A 14,712-nucleotide genomic window follows, 5' to 3' on the forward strand; every position below is an offset into this window, starting at 1 on the left:
TTGTCTTTCCTCTCTTTCTCTTTAATTTTTCTATCTCGTTTTTAATGCGTGTACAGGGAATGTACGTACTGCGCATGCGCATGCGCAAACAAATTTTCATGCGTATAACCCGTATCGTATGATTACCGAGACCGAGAAGCTATTATTTTCATCGTAATCTTCTATGATGCAATTGCTAAAATGCTAAATAAACATGACAGAAAATTTACACGGAAACTTTCACGTAATATCTGTGAAAGCATTTAACTTGTCGGCTGAACCAATTTAAAAATAAGCATGAATTTATTGCTGCTTGAATTAATTTATGCGCAATCATACAATTGTGTGTTCGATGAGAATTAACCTGCAGCTATGTAACTGTGTATAGTTTGATTGTAGCGTTAAATTATGGTAAATTATAGAGCGCAAGAAAATGTACACCGATGTACAAGGAAATAAATTTTCGCCATTACGAAAACTTTGGAAGAAGTTAACGATTTCATGATCGACGCTTTCGCCTTACATCTCTCAAGAGTGTAAGAAATTTTCTACTCATTTCGATATCTCGTATATGCGAAAGTGAAATCATGGCTGTGTCAATAAATGAAATTTGCGAAAATACAAAACTTGCGCGTGAGATGGCATTGATGGGGAATTACGACACGTCTGGCGTCTATTATCAGGGAGTTGTGCAACAAATACACAGATTACTCGCGACCATAGCAGACGCGACTCGTAAAGCAAAGTGGCAAGTTGTACAACATCAAATTGTCGAAGAGTTTGAAAAAGTAAAAGCCACATCCAACACGCTGCAACTTTTCAAAGTGGATACACATGGAGAAAGACTACTCGGTAAAGAGAGTATATTATAATTGAAATTAATTAATTTTCTACAGTGGATGACCAATTTTTTTATTTCAGGAACATCGTGTTTGTCATTTGAGGAACCAACGCGAGATCCTGCTTTGTGGTCTTACAACTCGGAACCCTCTTGGAATCAAACACCAGCCAGAGATCCTGATGTGTGGCCACCTTTAACTCCAGCGGAACAAAAGTATTAATATAAATCCATAACATCTTATGGCTCTCTTAATATTTTCTATATAGATTTAATATTTTTTTTTTTTCCTTTTTTTTAAATATTTTTACTTGCTTTTATCATATATTGTGCTATATGCTCGTTGTTGTGAAAAAATATTTAGTTAATATTTAGCTTATATTTTTCAGAAATTCAAAGCAGCAAAAGGTTCAACAGAAACAACAAAATCGAACAAATACTAGAAAATCTCTTGCTACAACGAAAAAACCAGATAGTAAGGCTATCGCCAAAAAGGATGACAAGAAAACTGCTAAGAAAGATGATACCAATAAGGTAATGCAATTTGCTAAATGAAAGAAAGAGAGAAATGCATATTTCTATTTTAAGTTTGTAAAATGAATATTAATATACATAAATCAATAACTGTCATTGCAGGACAAGTCGGAGGCTGAAAAAGATGATGTTGAATTAGAAGAACGCAAATTTGAACCATCTACTACTGATAAAGATCTTGTAGAAATATTAGGTAATATTATTACTATTATTTAAAAACATTGGCATTGGCAAAAGTATAAAAAAACAAATGAACAATTATTAAGACATTGATGTTAAAATTGTAGAAAGAGATATTGTTCAAAAAAATCCAAATATTCATTGGGATGATATAGCAGATTTACATGAAGCAAAAAGATTGCTGGAGGAAGCAGTTGTGCTTCCAATGTGGATGCCTGATTTCTTCAAAGTATATCTCCTTTCTCATTCTAGTATAAATTGCAATAAAATTTCATAATGTTAATATAATGGTAATTTTTAGGGAATTAGGCGACCTTGGAAAGGAGTACTCATGGTTGGGCCACCAGGCACAGGCAAAACTATGCTCGCAAAGGCTGTTGCAACAGAATGTGGCACAACATTTTTCAATGTCTCGTCCTCTACATTGACATCAAAATATAGGGGTGAATCAGAGAAACTCGTTCGACTATTATTTGAAATGGTGAGACAATATTTTTCAGTAAAATATATATCTGTATCTAAGCAATGTTCTATTGATTTCTCTACCAGAGAATCTCTCTCTAGAGAAACGCATGATTCTATTCACAATATTAATTATATCTTATTACATGAACACAGGCTAGATTTTATGCACCCAGTACAATCTTCATTGATGAAATTGATTCTCTGTGCTCTAGAAGAGGATCTGAATCGGAACACGAAGCTTCACGTCGTGTAAAATCTGAGCTTCTTGTTCAAATGGATGGAATAAGTTCCAATAGGTAAAACATTGTACGACACTTATTTTATTGATTATAATGATGTAAGAACACATATCAAGTATCTTTGTTTTTTTTTTTGTGTAGCGAAGATCCGAGTAAAGTGGTAATGGTATTAGCAGCAACAAATTTTCCATGGGATATCGACGAAGCTCTGAGAAGGCGCTTAGAAAAACGTATTTATATTCCATTACCAAATCGTAAGTTTTTATAAGTTTTAGTTTCTCCACACACACACACACACACACACAAAAGTTGCAATATATTCTAATATAATGAAAAATGTAAAATATATTTTCTATTTTTCCAATTTTTTTCATTGCTTAGACGAAGGCAGAGAAGCATTGTTAAGGATAAATCTTCGTGAAGTGAAGGTGGATTCATCCGTAAACTTAGCAGACATTGCAAGAAAACTCGAAGGTTATTCCGGAGCGGATATCACAAATGTTTGTAGGTGAGTAGAGAATTGTTATGAAATAATAATCTGCATATATTTTTTTTATAACATATTTTACTCATTTTATCATTTAGAGATGCTTCTATGATGCTGATGCGAAAGAAAATCGCAGGTTTGAGACCCGATCAAATCAGGCAATTGCCAAAGGAAGAATTGGACTTGCCTGTATCTGCCGCGGATTTTGATGAAGCTGTTGAGAGATGTAACAAAAGCGTTTCCCAGGAGGACTTGGAAAAATATGAGAAATGGATGAGCGAATTTGGTTCCTCTTGATATCATTCTGCTAAGAAATAATAACATAATTTATTGACACAAGTTTGTTGCTCGTATGTGTGTTGACATGATTAATATTATATTATTATTATCTTTAATACATATGAAATAAAAAGCTTCTTAATCTTTAATCCTAAAAATCCTAAAGCACTTTATCATATTCTCTATACTTGAGACTTTAACAAAATCAAATTGGAAAATTGGAAAAGACTGCATGGTAGAAATAATAACTCGTGTAGTATTTTTAATTTCAATCATAACATAATTAAAACTTAATTTGCAATAACAAGTAATGAAGCTTTTACTTAATAATATATTGTGTGTGTGATGTGTGTAAGATTATGTTTAACAATGTAAAGCTATATAATGATACACTTGAAAAATACCTCGATCAATATTTTATATACATATATCTCAATCTCTTTTCGGAGCGCAACCTTCTTTTCGTAATTTTTTTGTTTCTTCATCTACATTTTTGGAGTCTTTTGGTGCTTTGTAATTTGTAACATGATCCACTCGTATTACTCTGCCTAAAATCTACAAACAATTTTTTTTTATATTGATATAACGAAAAAAAAAATACACACCTATATATATATAGGAAAGACCATTTGTTGGCTTTTTTTTAACATTGTTAACAAGTGAAAACAATAGTTTACTATATTACCAATAACAATAGTTACTATATCTTATATCTATATATATTCTTGTATTAAAATGTACCTTTATACCATTAAAATTGTCAACTGCTAGTATAGTGCTCCTTTGATCTTCGTAACACAAGAAGCCATATCCCTTTTGTTTTCCAGTATCTTTATCTCTGATTAAGTTTATATTAACTACTTCTCCATATCTACAACATATCCATTACCGTTATTAGGAAAAAAGTCTAGTTGCCTATATAAATAATAATTGTAATTTATATTATATACAGATTTTAACTTACTGAGAAAAGATAGCGATAACATCACCTTCTGTTAAATTGTATGGTAAGCCACCAATAAAAAGCCAAGCGCTATCTTTATATTGATCATGCCAAGATGTTTTGTTGTTACTTTGCAATTCTTGCTCAGTGAGCTTCTTTATATTTTTGACATTACTAAAAAAAAAAAAATATAGGTTAACCATATTAACGCGAATGTAATTTATACTTTTTAATTAAAAAATTTGTGTTATATATAAATTAAATATATATTAAATAATATATTAAATTTAAAATTTGAAATATGTGATATATAAAATATATGAGTTATATCTACTACATAATAAAAACATATTTGTCCTTTTATTTATATATGTACTAATATTTCTTAACCTATATATATATATATATATTTATATAAATTTATAAATTGAGAAATATATACATACGTTAAAGGATTCATATTGCAAACATACACACGATAAATTTAAATGCACCCTGATATATCTAAATAGACAAATAGGCTATAAATAAATAAATTTTAATTAGAAACGATATGTATCAAAATGATCAAAATATCATAGGCCTAGTTTACATCGTGCACTCAGTGTTGTGAGACGGGCCGGGTTTTCTCGCGCATGCGCGGCGGACATAGCATCAGTGAGGTATATGTACAGATAAAAAGATGTACCATGATCACATAATTCTGCAAAATTTTTTGTAATATAAGGAAAAATTTGTAATATATAATTAATAATACAGCATACATATGCACAATTATATATATACATATATATTGTATTATTAAATATATATTACATATTTCTCCCCCCAAGAGTGTCAACCGTCAGCGCCCTATCTCCTACCACCTCTTCACTACAGATAGATACATCACTGCTAACAGCCATTATGGCCGCGCATGCGCGAGAAAACCCGGCCCGTCTCACAACACTGCGTGCACTTGATACGCGTATCAAATAGTAAATAACTAGTACATTGATGCAGTTAGGCTGATCTTAGCTTAAATGCACTACTTGATACGCGTATCAAATGCTCGATGTAAACTATGCCATAGAACTTATAAATATGGAAGGGGAATAGGAGCGCAAAATGACTTTGCCTCGAAATGCGCATGAGCAGTCGACGTGAAACACAACCTCACGTCGACTGCTCATGCGCATTTCGAGGCAAAGGGTACTTTCCGATTCACGCATGATGCGCATGAAGTGACAGAAAATCTATAATTCATGTCACGCATATTATAGATTCTCTGTCACTTCATGCGCATCATGCGTGAATCGGAAAGTACCCATGGTCATCTTGGACACAGTTTTGCGCTCCTATTCCCCTTCCATATTTATAAGTTCTATGCAAAATATATATGATTTTCTATAAACAATACCCCCAATAACTTTAGGTCAAAATCTTAATTCTCATTGACTCTCATGAATGTATCTCTTGCAGATGTTAATTGGTTGTTAGATAGAGAATTCTAGGGATCCGAAAGTTTCTCGCAGTAACAACCAATCAATAATCAACACGTCCGACAAAAGATTATTCGGTGCGTTCCGTTTAATGCTGCAAAAATGTCATAACATTTAATTGACCAATGAGAGAAAAGAAATTTTTCCCTCTTGTATTGTACCGAATAGTTTGCTTTCTGCTTTGCGATCTGTCAATTTTTTCATCAAAAGTAATATTAAGCACGTCGCAAAGCACTATCGTTCACCATTGCAAGAGTAGGAAAAATGTCTTGACGCAAATTGTAAGATAATAGACACTCGGTTCTCACTTGGAAAAAATCTAAATCCACCTCGGAAATTTTAATTTAGGTTAAGGTTTCTGTACTGTCAAACGTCAAGGACAGCTTCATACCGCAACATTTAAGAAACATTTATTTTGATTGCGCGAAAGCATGTATTCTACGAAGACACCGACTCTTCGGATCGACGAAGCCGATTTGAAATGCAAGAACGGCTGCGGATTTTACGGCAATGCGGAATGGGAAGGTTACTGCAGCAAATGTCATCGGGAACATTTGCAAAAACGACGCGCCCAGGCTGAACGCGTATCTCATACACAACTTTCGGACACGTAATAATCATTTCTCTCCTAAAATGTCATGCTTCTAAATATAATCCGACATTAGCGCAAAAAAAAATAATTGATGCGCATCATTTGTAGAGTATATATTCGCTATAAGTACTACTTTAGATACTGATCATATATTGAATCTCTATAAAATTAAACCGATTGGCTCCTCTTTTTTCGTAAATTTCTTAATTTTAGTACAACATTAATCGTAATGATCATTTTGGCTTCTGAAAAAGTCAAATAATGCAGCAGGTCTTTTGACATAATGCCAAGTATAGTCTTTAATAGTCGCTAAATAACATCTCCAACAAATCAGTTATAATAAACAAGACAAATATTTTTATGTTATTCCTAGGATTTATAATTGCACTCACTAGTCCCAAAAATATTTTATGAGCAGTATGAAATATTTTATTTACTTTTACTCGTTTGTTAGTAATTACTGAACATTGAGTAGAAATTGTCACTACAATATTTTATATAGTGCTCACTGGCATTATATAAAAATGCTCCCAATTTTATTTAATTAATGATCAATGTTTGCTTAAAGAAAAGCTTGCCACAAACTGAAAAATGGTTGCTTATGATGAATATTGTATAAATACATATACATTCAGAGTAGTATGCTTTGTTTGTTGCCAGTTTGCACCCTATATCTTTTTTTTTTTCTAAAAATCAATTATTTTTACTTCTATATACTTTTACTATTTTTTTTTTTTTTTTTTTAGAGATAACCGATCAGTGGGTGCTGGAAGTCATAAGGAGGAGAAAAAGGTACAGCAAGAGAAAAAATATAAATTGTTAAACATTTCATTTAGGAAACCTCCTGCAAAAGGTATTTTATAATAATGTACTTTCTCTCTCTCTCTTTCTACTGTAAAACATGATCTATTAAAAATATATACAAGTTTACTTACTTTTCCTATTATATTTGATGTGTTTAAATTTCAAGTTCAAGGTTACCAAGAATTATATCACGAGTTATTAAAGGACAATCCGGATATCGAAAAAATTAAGGCAGAAAATCGAGATTTATTGTTATATATAGCCAAGACACCTATAGAGAAGGATGTACGAAAATGCATACATTCATTTGTAGTAGACATACTCCAGAATAAAGATGTAAAAAGGATAGAAGAATTGTCAGAGATAACGCAAAATTTTTATCATGTATTTGGAAAACGCCTGGAAAATAGCACCAAATATGCAGGTTTTAATTTGTAATATATGCTGTATTTATGTGTCTGTAGAAAAACTTGAAAATTTACTTATTATACTTTCTGTTACAGATATACCATCAGATATTAAAGAAAAGTTATTAGATTATGTTGAAAGATATGCAATGACTTTGTTATACAGAATTCTTTTTTGCCCTCCATTCACATCAGATGAAGAAAAAGACTTGGCTATACAAAACAGGTTTATATCATATGTTAGGAAAACAGCTTAAATTGTATATATTTATAATATAAAAAGTATTAAATCTTAAATAATCTTTGCTTAATAGGATACGGCAATTAAATTGGGTTAGCGGCAAGAATTTGGAGTGTAGAATTCATGAAACAAGCTCAGAAGTTAGAGAACTTGTTTATACATCCATTACAGGTTTGCTATACTGTTATACTATTAATTACTACGAATTTATATAGGTTTTTAATTTGGTACTGTGTGTGTGTGTGTGTCTCTATGTGCAGTGCAATAAAATAAAAAACTTTTTTAGATCTTTTAAATATGGATTTTGCCAAAGCACCTCAAGAGAAATTGGCATGTGTTATTCATTGTTGTAGAAATATATTCTTATTATTGCAACAATCTGTCGATGGACCAGCATCTGCTGATGAATTCCTTCCAGCACTCATATTTATCGTTTTAAAGGCTAATCCCGCGCGTCTCAAGAGCAATATAAATTTTATTACGAGATTTTGCAACGCCAGCAGATTAATGACCGGGGAAGGAGGGTATTATTTCACAAATCTGGTATTTCAAATTTGTTGAAATGTTTTACATTTTGCAAATCTGAACTATATATATATATATATATATATATATATATATATAATTTAAGTCTCTCCTCAATATTTTGAATAATCATTTATAATGTTATAGTGTTGTGCGGTATCATTTATCGAAAACTTGACCGCAGAATCCTTAAATATGGCTGAGAAGGACTTTAATGCATACATGTCAGGGGAGTGCGTTCCAGCTAATACATGGGAATCGGCTCTTATGATATGCGAAGTAATATTCCTTTGTTTTAAGAATTTTTTCATTACTATATCATATAGATGATAAATAATTTATATTTAATTATAATACAGAGTTTACACTTTATGTGCGAAGATATAACTTTGTTGGATGATTTGCAAGCTAAAAATGCCGATATCATGAAACAAGCGGAAGAATTGAAAAATAAAATGATAGAATTCAAAGAAAAAATTAAAGAGGATGTAGATAAAGTGATTGAAAGGACACCGTTGTTAATATCTCACAGTCAGAGAGTGCCTACCGATTTAGATAGCGAGGATTTCGAGAGCTATCAACTACCGCCGCCAATTATTCCACAGGTGAGATTAGCTACAACTTTTATGTCTGTTTTTATAATGCCCTATTTTTATCAATCAAACTTTATAAGATATTATTTTAAATTGTGTCGTAACAGATATATCCACATTCTATCGGCGATAATGTGAATAACGGTGTAATGACAGATCTATCAAATGATTTGATGAAAACTTCATTAGTAGAAGATTCCGTGACGCCGTCGCCAACATTCGATTTTCCATCTCTTATCGGCGACGATAGTCTGGAAGTTAGCAAGGGTGAAGACGAAACTAGTCTTATCAGTTTAGATACGCAATCCGATCTTGCGCTTGGCGAGACACAGCTCTTTAAAAAACATATGACAGATAGTTTAATAGATGAATGCCCCACACCTGAAGCAAATCTACCATCTGTAAGTCTGAAGCCGATTAATTCTGAAGATTATCATGGTTTCACAATTCAAGGATCAAATATACCAACAATACCATGCAATACAGGTGATTCATCTATAACTACAGCAGATTTAGATTCGGATAATTATTCCAATTACTATCAAAACATGTAGTATTATAAAGATATATAAGTATTATTTATGTAAATATATAATATATATATATATATATATATATATATATATAAATATTTGATAAAAGATTTTAATTGTAGTTAAATTTTTAGTTAAACAGACATTTTTAATGATTTGATCTTTGTCATATTTTTATTAATTTGTTAATATTTAAAAATAGTCTATTATATAGATATAATAAAAAACAGTAACATGCAACAAAATGATGTTTTGAGAAAAGAAAAGTTCATTCTGTTCAGAAAAAAAGGAGAACACGATAATAATACAGTATATTTGTGAGAAAGTCTTTCATTTGGTTAAACCTGAATCTGAATATTTTCTATATTAAATATTTTGATGAAAAATAGTAACAATAGTCAATAGATTAAAAAAATTACCATTAAACATACTCTTTAATATATTACATATAGAAAGTGTATATTTCTCTTCCGATGTTATTTTAAACATATTTCCAAATTACAGTTCATGTCCTGAATTTGAACTATATTAATTTTTTCACATACTGGATTATCTCGTAAATCTAATCTTTTCAAATTTTTATGCCGTTGTATTAAATTTAATATCTCCTCTGTGCTTGCTAACTTATTATTTCTCAAAGAGAAAACTTCGAGATTATGTAGAGTAGGAAGATGTTTCAACGACGTTAAGTTATTGCTGGAAAGTGACAGCTTTATACATTGTTGTAATGTAGAAAATTGATGCAAAGAATTCTCCAACTGGTTCGCACCCAAGTTCACTTCTTCAAACAAGCTAAAGTAATGATTATTATGTAATTTCGTTAAATCTAATCCCGATAAATCGATTCTGGACTGTATTTCCAAATCGTTTTCTCCTTTCCATATTTCGAGTAATTTATATTCCACTAAGAGTTTGCTTCCTAAAATTACAATAAAAGCATGTATTCAAAAAGTAAACGAAAGATGAGATAGATTTGCTAAAATCAAGATTTTAATATTATGAATAAATATAAATATACTTACGCAAATCTTTATAATAATTTTTGCGAAGACTATCGACTTTCGATAGCGCCGTTAAATTATTTAATATGTCGGTATAAAATTTTTTAAAATCAATCTTCTTCATTAATAATACACCAGTTAATAAGGCCCATTTATTATTTGGTTCCATTTTAGAAAGCTGATTATAACTGTTTAATTGTTCATTTAATTGTTCGTCATTGCTATTTTGTTTGTGTAAACTTGAATTATCTTTATAAATCCATGCACTTTCCAATTTTGAATATGAGAGTTTATACGTAGTTTCTTGCAATTTTATAAAAACTTCCTTGGCATGATCCAAATTTTCCAATGGATTTATAAATTTTGCAATTTGTAACTTTGCAAACTTTTCATCTGGATATAGCTGCCATTGTACATCAGTAGCCTTGCCATTTACATATAGTGAAAGCGAAACTGATTCAATCAGTATATTGTTGTCAATAACAATGATAGCGGTATCCTCGTTAATGCGAGCACGCCACAGCCTACAAGTTGTTACACACTTATCTAAAAGCCATCTTTGGTAGAACCATGCACTAGAGTCATTGGGATCAGTAAAAGTTGCATTCATGACGAGGTCGAGCTCTAAAAAAAATTATTCATTATTATTTTGGAAGATAAAAAGCATTATAAAATAGTTTACAAAGAATTTACCTTCTCTATATTTTTCATCTATGATTGGTATCTCCTCTAAAGTAGTGCCAAACATTTTGTATAATATTCGACTTCTATAGTGCCAAGATGAATAGTTTGAAAAATTATTTAATATCTTTGTGGTGGAAAATTCAAATTCTTCTTCATTAGAGATTCCAGCTTTTTGTACAATAAACTCTCTGTAATCCCAGCAGTGAACTATAGTAAAAAATTATAGTAAAAAATATATCTTCAAATATGTCACCTTGTTGGAAGAGCAATATTGTACCGTATATATTCATTGCAGCATATATATATATATATATAATATAATATTGCACACACAGTAATAAAAGAGGCATGGTATACTAACAATTTCTTTCATCTAAAGTTAAGCATTTTGCACACAATGCTAATTCCTTTTTCCAATCAGGTTCAGGCATTTGTTCCATCACCCAACATCTTTGGTGCCATACACTGTATGATTTAGGATTTTCTCTAAGACAGTTTTCAGTTAAACTCATCTCATTTTCAAGTAGTTGCTTATAATCTTCATCGCTCCTATATATTTTCATTGTTAAATTAATTTCTGCTTACTGTGTGTATGATGTCATAAATGAAGTATCTTATCATAATGTTACCATTTGTTATTCTCGAAAATTTCACGACGAATATTCCATAATGTATAAATATCTGAATTACTTAGCAGGATACGCTTAGTAACTAATAATAATTCGTCATCCCATATTTTATCTTTTCTCTGAAATACAAATGATATATAATCACATATGAGAGAAAACTAATGAGTCACAGACATACAGATAAGAAATGAGGAAAAACCTTTTGAATTACTATAGCCATATCAGCCTTGTATTGGGCGACTCTGGCTGCTCTCTCCCTTTTTTTTATCTCCTCCTGCTCCGCTGTAGTACGCACTTTTACTCGACCATGCTAAAAAATATATATATATTTATTCTTTATAACATACATATATACGTATATATTATCATACATGAAAAATGACGAGATATTGGCTATAATTACACAGCATATATTCATAAATTAGCGCTTACTTATATTTATTTAATATAACAATCTTATAACGTATTCTTATAACTTACAACGCATACGATTATTAAATTAATCAGTAAAGCATAATATAATTTTATTCATATATCTTTACTTTACTTACCATTATGGATATTCTTTTTATATTCACTCAGTAAATTGTGAACAAATCGACGATGACAAGTTTGTTTGACCGACGATTACGAGTATATTCCATTTGACATTAGAAATATTTCGAAGCGTTTGATTGATAAGAAGAAAATTTTCTTGTTCCAGTTGGTCGATAAAACACTTGGAAGCATTACACCCTGGCCAATTGAAAATAGGACTCTCTGTATTGGTCAATCGTTGCTGATTATCCTAGGCATCGAGCGATACGATTGGCTGCGGTTATTTGCAACGTCCAATGAGACGCTCCTTTATTTCGTCTCGCTACATGCGAATACTAACTTTACAAGTGCACGTGACGTCGGACGTCGGACCTCAACGTTAGTAAGGTTTGTGCATTAGAAATGGCGTCGTCTACGATAGCAACCGCCACAATACGAGCTGTGAAAGGAAGAAAAATTATTGCAACTCGCACTGCACTTACTCTGGTCAGCATATTATCAATTAAAAAGATTATTAATTTATAATTTTTTCGCAAAAAGCTGCGCATTATCTCATTTATACGCTTGTATTTTTCGCGTCTTGCAACATGTATTTTCCAATAAAAAGTGATGATAAATAATGAACTTGGAGAAAAGAATTGCAAGATGTAACATTAAACGAGTTTTATTTATTAATTATTATCATTGCAACAGATTTTGTGACGTATTTTACAGTTCTTGTTTTTTTTTTTTTTTTTTTTGTGACGTACTTTTTATTTCGTAATATATCGCAACACGTTTACGTCGATGAATTATAACCTTATCATATTTTCACGGATACATTTTTATATAAACTAAAAAGAGGCGTTTTATATTTTAGACACCCAATGCTGTCGATAAAATTAAAGAAATTTTGAAAGACAAGAGTGAATATGTAAGTACTTTTATATGTATATGATACTTTTGAATTATATAACAGCATTTAAAAAATATATATATAATTTTAGAACTAAGATGTTTATAAGGACATATATATGATAAGGTTTTTTAAAGTAAATATTTATTAAACTTTTAATATATTAAAATTGAAACTGTTTATTTTATTCATAGATTGGTCTTAAGGTTGGAGTACGGCAACGAGGATGCCACGGTTTCAGTTACACTTTGGACTATACAAAAGAAAAATCCAAACTTGACGAGGAAGTAATTCAAGACGGTGTTCATATATTTGTCGATAGAAAGGCACAGCTGACGCTTCTTGGAACAGAAATGGATTACATCCAGAACAAATTAAGCTCCGAGTTTGTATTCAATAATCCAAATATTAAAGGGACATGTGGATGTGGAGAAAGTTTTTCAGTGTAGTAAAATTGATTACCATAGTATGTAATCTGATATGTAATCTATTTAGTTAAATTATGAACTTCAAAATATCTTGTATACAGTGTTTGCTGTTATCTACATAAAGTTATATAGATGATTATCTAGATAAAATTTTTGCAGCATCTTATCTTTATATAGATAATAAAAATATGTATTATCTGTATCTGCATATTAGATGAAAAAATGTGTTATCTTTATTAAATTATCTAGAATAATGTTCAGATAATTTGATTTAGAGTCATAGCACATAAAAATATTTAAATAGTAAACTTAAACAGTAAGCGATAGAAACTTACAAATAAAAGTATGAATATATTTTTATATCCCTTTTAAAATTTACATTTTTTTGTTTACATAATCAGTCAAAAAATAATATTATCTGGAAGTTATCTAGATGAATCGCCATATAATAATTTTATCTTTTATCTAGATACATTTAAAACAAAATCATCTTTATCTTATATAAGATAAATTTACATATTTTTATCTCATCTTTATCTAGCTAATTTTAAAATCATCTAAGCACAACACTGCTTGTATATGATGTTATAATTCCAATGTCGTTCATCAAATGAGAACGTTTTGACAATGCAAAACAGGAATGTGTAACAAAATTGTTATAGGTTATTTTATCATTTATTGCAAATTTTGTATATGTCACCCATACTTACTTATATATGTCACCCATCCACACTTATCACTTCGTACATAGTTGAAAATACATATTTAATTCTATATACATATACATTAGTTATACACATGTTTTTATTTCTAATCTTTAAGATTATAATAATATAATTAAACTATTTTTTTAATTTTTTAAATATTTTATTTGATATTTATCACACGTACTGTATACTGCTTTAAAGATACACAAACAGGATAAAGATGTACTCATTTAAACTATCATTTTAAGAAATTTGTTTTTTTTTATAGGTTTTTTGAGTTTATTTTAAACAATTTTTATAAGTGATATAAAAACGACAGTATGTATATATACATATATGATAAATATGATAGAGGTTGATATGGGAAAAAAAAAAAATATATATATATATATATATAGATTAAGATTAAATGAATAAAAATAAATAGAAAACGCGTTTTTGTTTTTCATATTGGTAATGTTTGTTTTACAATTAATTACATATTTAATCACAGTTAATTTGTAGAATTATACTTGAAAGCGCACTATACAAATATATTTGTTTCTGTTAATAATACAGTATCTCGCATGGCACTTTTTGTTGTACAAAAAAAGGTTAAATTCTTATGCTTATGAGAGAAAAATTTTTTTTTTATAACTTGATTCTCTGATGTACATAAATTGCGTATTGTAAAAGAATATTTGGAGCTCATGTATATATATGTTACATTTC

The 14,712-nt window shown here is 30.1% G+C and overlaps 5 protein-coding genes across 7 annotated transcripts; 3 read left to right on the forward strand and 2 right to left on the reverse strand.

Annotated features, from left to right (window-relative positions):
• The first annotated feature begins 154 nt into the window (after window positions 1–154).
• Window positions 155–3,150, forward strand: Kat60 (katanin p60). Its single transcript, XM_083040113.1, has 10 exons — window positions 155–831; window positions 901–1,033; window positions 1,207–1,351; window positions 1,454–1,544; window positions 1,639–1,760; window positions 1,833–2,012; window positions 2,150–2,292; window positions 2,377–2,489; window positions 2,617–2,743; window positions 2,821–3,150. The coding sequence occupies exons 1-10, from the start codon at window positions 567–569 to the stop codon at window positions 3,017–3,019; spliced, it is 1,518 nt and encodes a 505-aa protein (XP_082896239.1). The 5' UTR covers window positions 155–566; the 3' UTR covers window positions 3,020–3,150.
• On the reverse strand, window positions 2,301–4,577 carry LOC145937190 (RNA-binding motif protein, X-linked 2). Of its 3 annotated transcripts, none has more exons than XM_083040115.1 (5): window positions 4,391–4,563; window positions 3,966–4,118; window positions 3,743–3,872; window positions 3,406–3,556; window positions 2,301–3,026 (listed from the first exon to the last, which is right to left on the reverse strand). In XM_083040115.1, exons 1-4 carry the CDS (start codon window positions 4,402–4,404, stop codon window positions 3,434–3,436), a joined length of 420 nt encoding a protein of 139 aa, XP_082896241.1. In that variant the 5' UTR covers window positions 4,405–4,563; the 3' UTR covers window positions 2,301–3,026; window positions 3,406–3,433. The 3 variants fall into 3 exon arrangements, with proteins under 3 accessions (XP_082896241.1, XP_082896240.1, XP_082896242.1); XM_083040114.1 differs by having other exon boundaries at window positions 2,301–3,029; window positions 4,391–4,562; XM_083040116.1 differs by lacking the exon at window positions 2,301–3,026 and having other exon boundaries at window positions 3,429–3,556; window positions 3,751–3,872; window positions 4,391–4,577.
• Window positions 4,578–5,569: 992 nt separating this feature from the next.
• Rabex-5 (Rabaptin-5-associated exchange factor for Rab5) lies at window positions 5,570–9,280 on the forward strand. Its single transcript, XM_083040101.1, has 10 exons — window positions 5,570–5,706; window positions 5,774–6,035; window positions 6,764–6,870; window positions 6,988–7,245; window positions 7,325–7,454; window positions 7,543–7,640; window positions 7,756–8,012; window positions 8,142–8,273; window positions 8,354–8,599; window positions 8,695–9,280. The coding sequence occupies exons 2-10, from the start codon at window positions 5,857–5,859 to the stop codon at window positions 9,139–9,141; spliced, it is 1,854 nt and encodes a 617-aa protein (XP_082896227.1). The 5' UTR covers window positions 5,570–5,706; window positions 5,774–5,856; the 3' UTR covers window positions 9,142–9,280.
• Window positions 9,281–9,553: 273 nt separating this feature from the next.
• Window positions 9,554–12,101, reverse strand: Rabggta (Rab geranylgeranyltransferase subunit alpha). The gene is made up of 7 exons (XM_083040102.1): window positions 11,986–12,101; window positions 11,634–11,744; window positions 11,435–11,553; window positions 11,167–11,354; window positions 10,815–11,012; window positions 10,143–10,745; window positions 9,554–10,039 (listed from the first exon to the last, which is right to left on the reverse strand). The coding sequence occupies exons 1-7, from the start codon at window positions 11,986–11,988 to the stop codon at window positions 9,597–9,599; spliced, it is 1,665 nt and encodes a 554-aa protein (XP_082896228.1). The 5' UTR covers window positions 11,989–12,101; the 3' UTR covers window positions 9,554–9,596.
• Window positions 12,102–12,325: 224 nt separating this feature from the next.
• Magr (Iron-sulfur cluster assembly 1 homolog MagR) lies at window positions 12,326–14,076 on the forward strand. The gene is made up of 3 exons (XM_083039749.1): window positions 12,326–12,457; window positions 12,831–12,884; window positions 13,061–14,076. Exons 1-3 carry the CDS (start codon window positions 12,374–12,376, stop codon window positions 13,313–13,315), a joined length of 393 nt encoding a protein of 130 aa, XP_082895875.1. The 5' UTR covers window positions 12,326–12,373; the 3' UTR covers window positions 13,316–14,076.
• Window positions 14,077–14,712: the final 636 nt, after the last annotated feature.

Source organism: Prenolepis imparis, unplaced genomic scaffold (assembly GCF_030444845.1).
Source record: "Prenolepis imparis isolate NDT839.2.m4 unplaced genomic scaffold, iyPreImpa1.0 SCAF_6, whole genome shotgun sequence".
NCBI lineage: Eukaryota > Metazoa > Arthropoda > Insecta > Hymenoptera > Formicidae > Prenolepis > Prenolepis imparis.

Excerpts from the sequence above, each read along its gene's own strand:
- Magr (XM_083039749.1), top strand. The coding sequence starts at position 12,374 with ATGGCGTCGTCTACGATAGCAACCGCCACAATACGAGCTGTGAAAGGA. Across the intron at positions 12,458-12,830 it reads CTCGCACTGCACTTACTCTG|ACACCCAATGCTGTCGATAA; the intron begins GTCAGCATATTA and ends TTTATATTTTAG. Across the intron at positions 12,885-13,060 it reads TGAAAGACAAGAGTGAATAT|ATTGGTCTTAAGGTTGGAGT; the intron begins GTAAGTACTTTT and ends TTTTATTCATAG.
- Rabex-5 (XM_083040101.1), top strand. The coding sequence starts at position 5,857 with ATGTATTCTACGAAGACACCGACTCTTCGGATCGACGAAGCCGATTTG. Across the intron at positions 7,246-7,324 it reads AAATAGCACCAAATATGCAG|ATATACCATCAGATATTAAA; the intron begins GTTTTAATTTGT and ends TTTCTGTTACAG. Across the intron at positions 7,455-7,542 it reads GACTTGGCTATACAAAACAG|GATACGGCAATTAAATTGGG; the intron begins GTTTATATCATA and ends TTTGCTTAATAG.
- LOC145937190 (XM_083040115.1), bottom strand. Across the intron at positions 3,873-3,965 it reads GTTATCGCTATCTTTTCTCA|ATATGGAGAAGTAGTTAATA; the intron begins GTAAGTTAAAAT and ends GATATGTTGTAG. Across the intron at positions 3,557-3,742 it reads ACAATTTTAATGGTATAAAG|ATTTTAGGCAGAGTAATACG; the intron begins GTACATTTTAAT and ends AATTGTTTGTAG.
- Kat60 (XM_083040113.1), top strand. The coding sequence starts at position 567 with ATGGCTGTGTCAATAAATGAAATTTGCGAAAATACAAAACTTGCGCGT. Across the intron at positions 832-900 it reads ACATGGAGAAAGACTACTCG|GAACATCGTGTTTGTCATTT; the intron begins GTAAAGAGAGTA and ends TTTTTATTTCAG. Across the intron at positions 1,761-1,832 it reads GGATGCCTGATTTCTTCAAA|GGAATTAGGCGACCTTGGAA; the intron begins GTATATCTCCTT and ends GGTAATTTTTAG.
- Rabggta (XM_083040102.1), bottom strand. Across the intron at positions 10,746-10,814 it reads AGATGAAAAATATAGAGAAG|AGCTCGACCTCGTCATGAAT; the intron begins GTAAATTCTTTG and ends AATTTTTTTTAG. Across the intron at positions 10,040-10,142 it reads AAATTATTATAAAGATTTGC|GAAGCAAACTCTTAGTGGAA; the intron begins GTAAGTATATTT and ends TTGTAATTTTAG.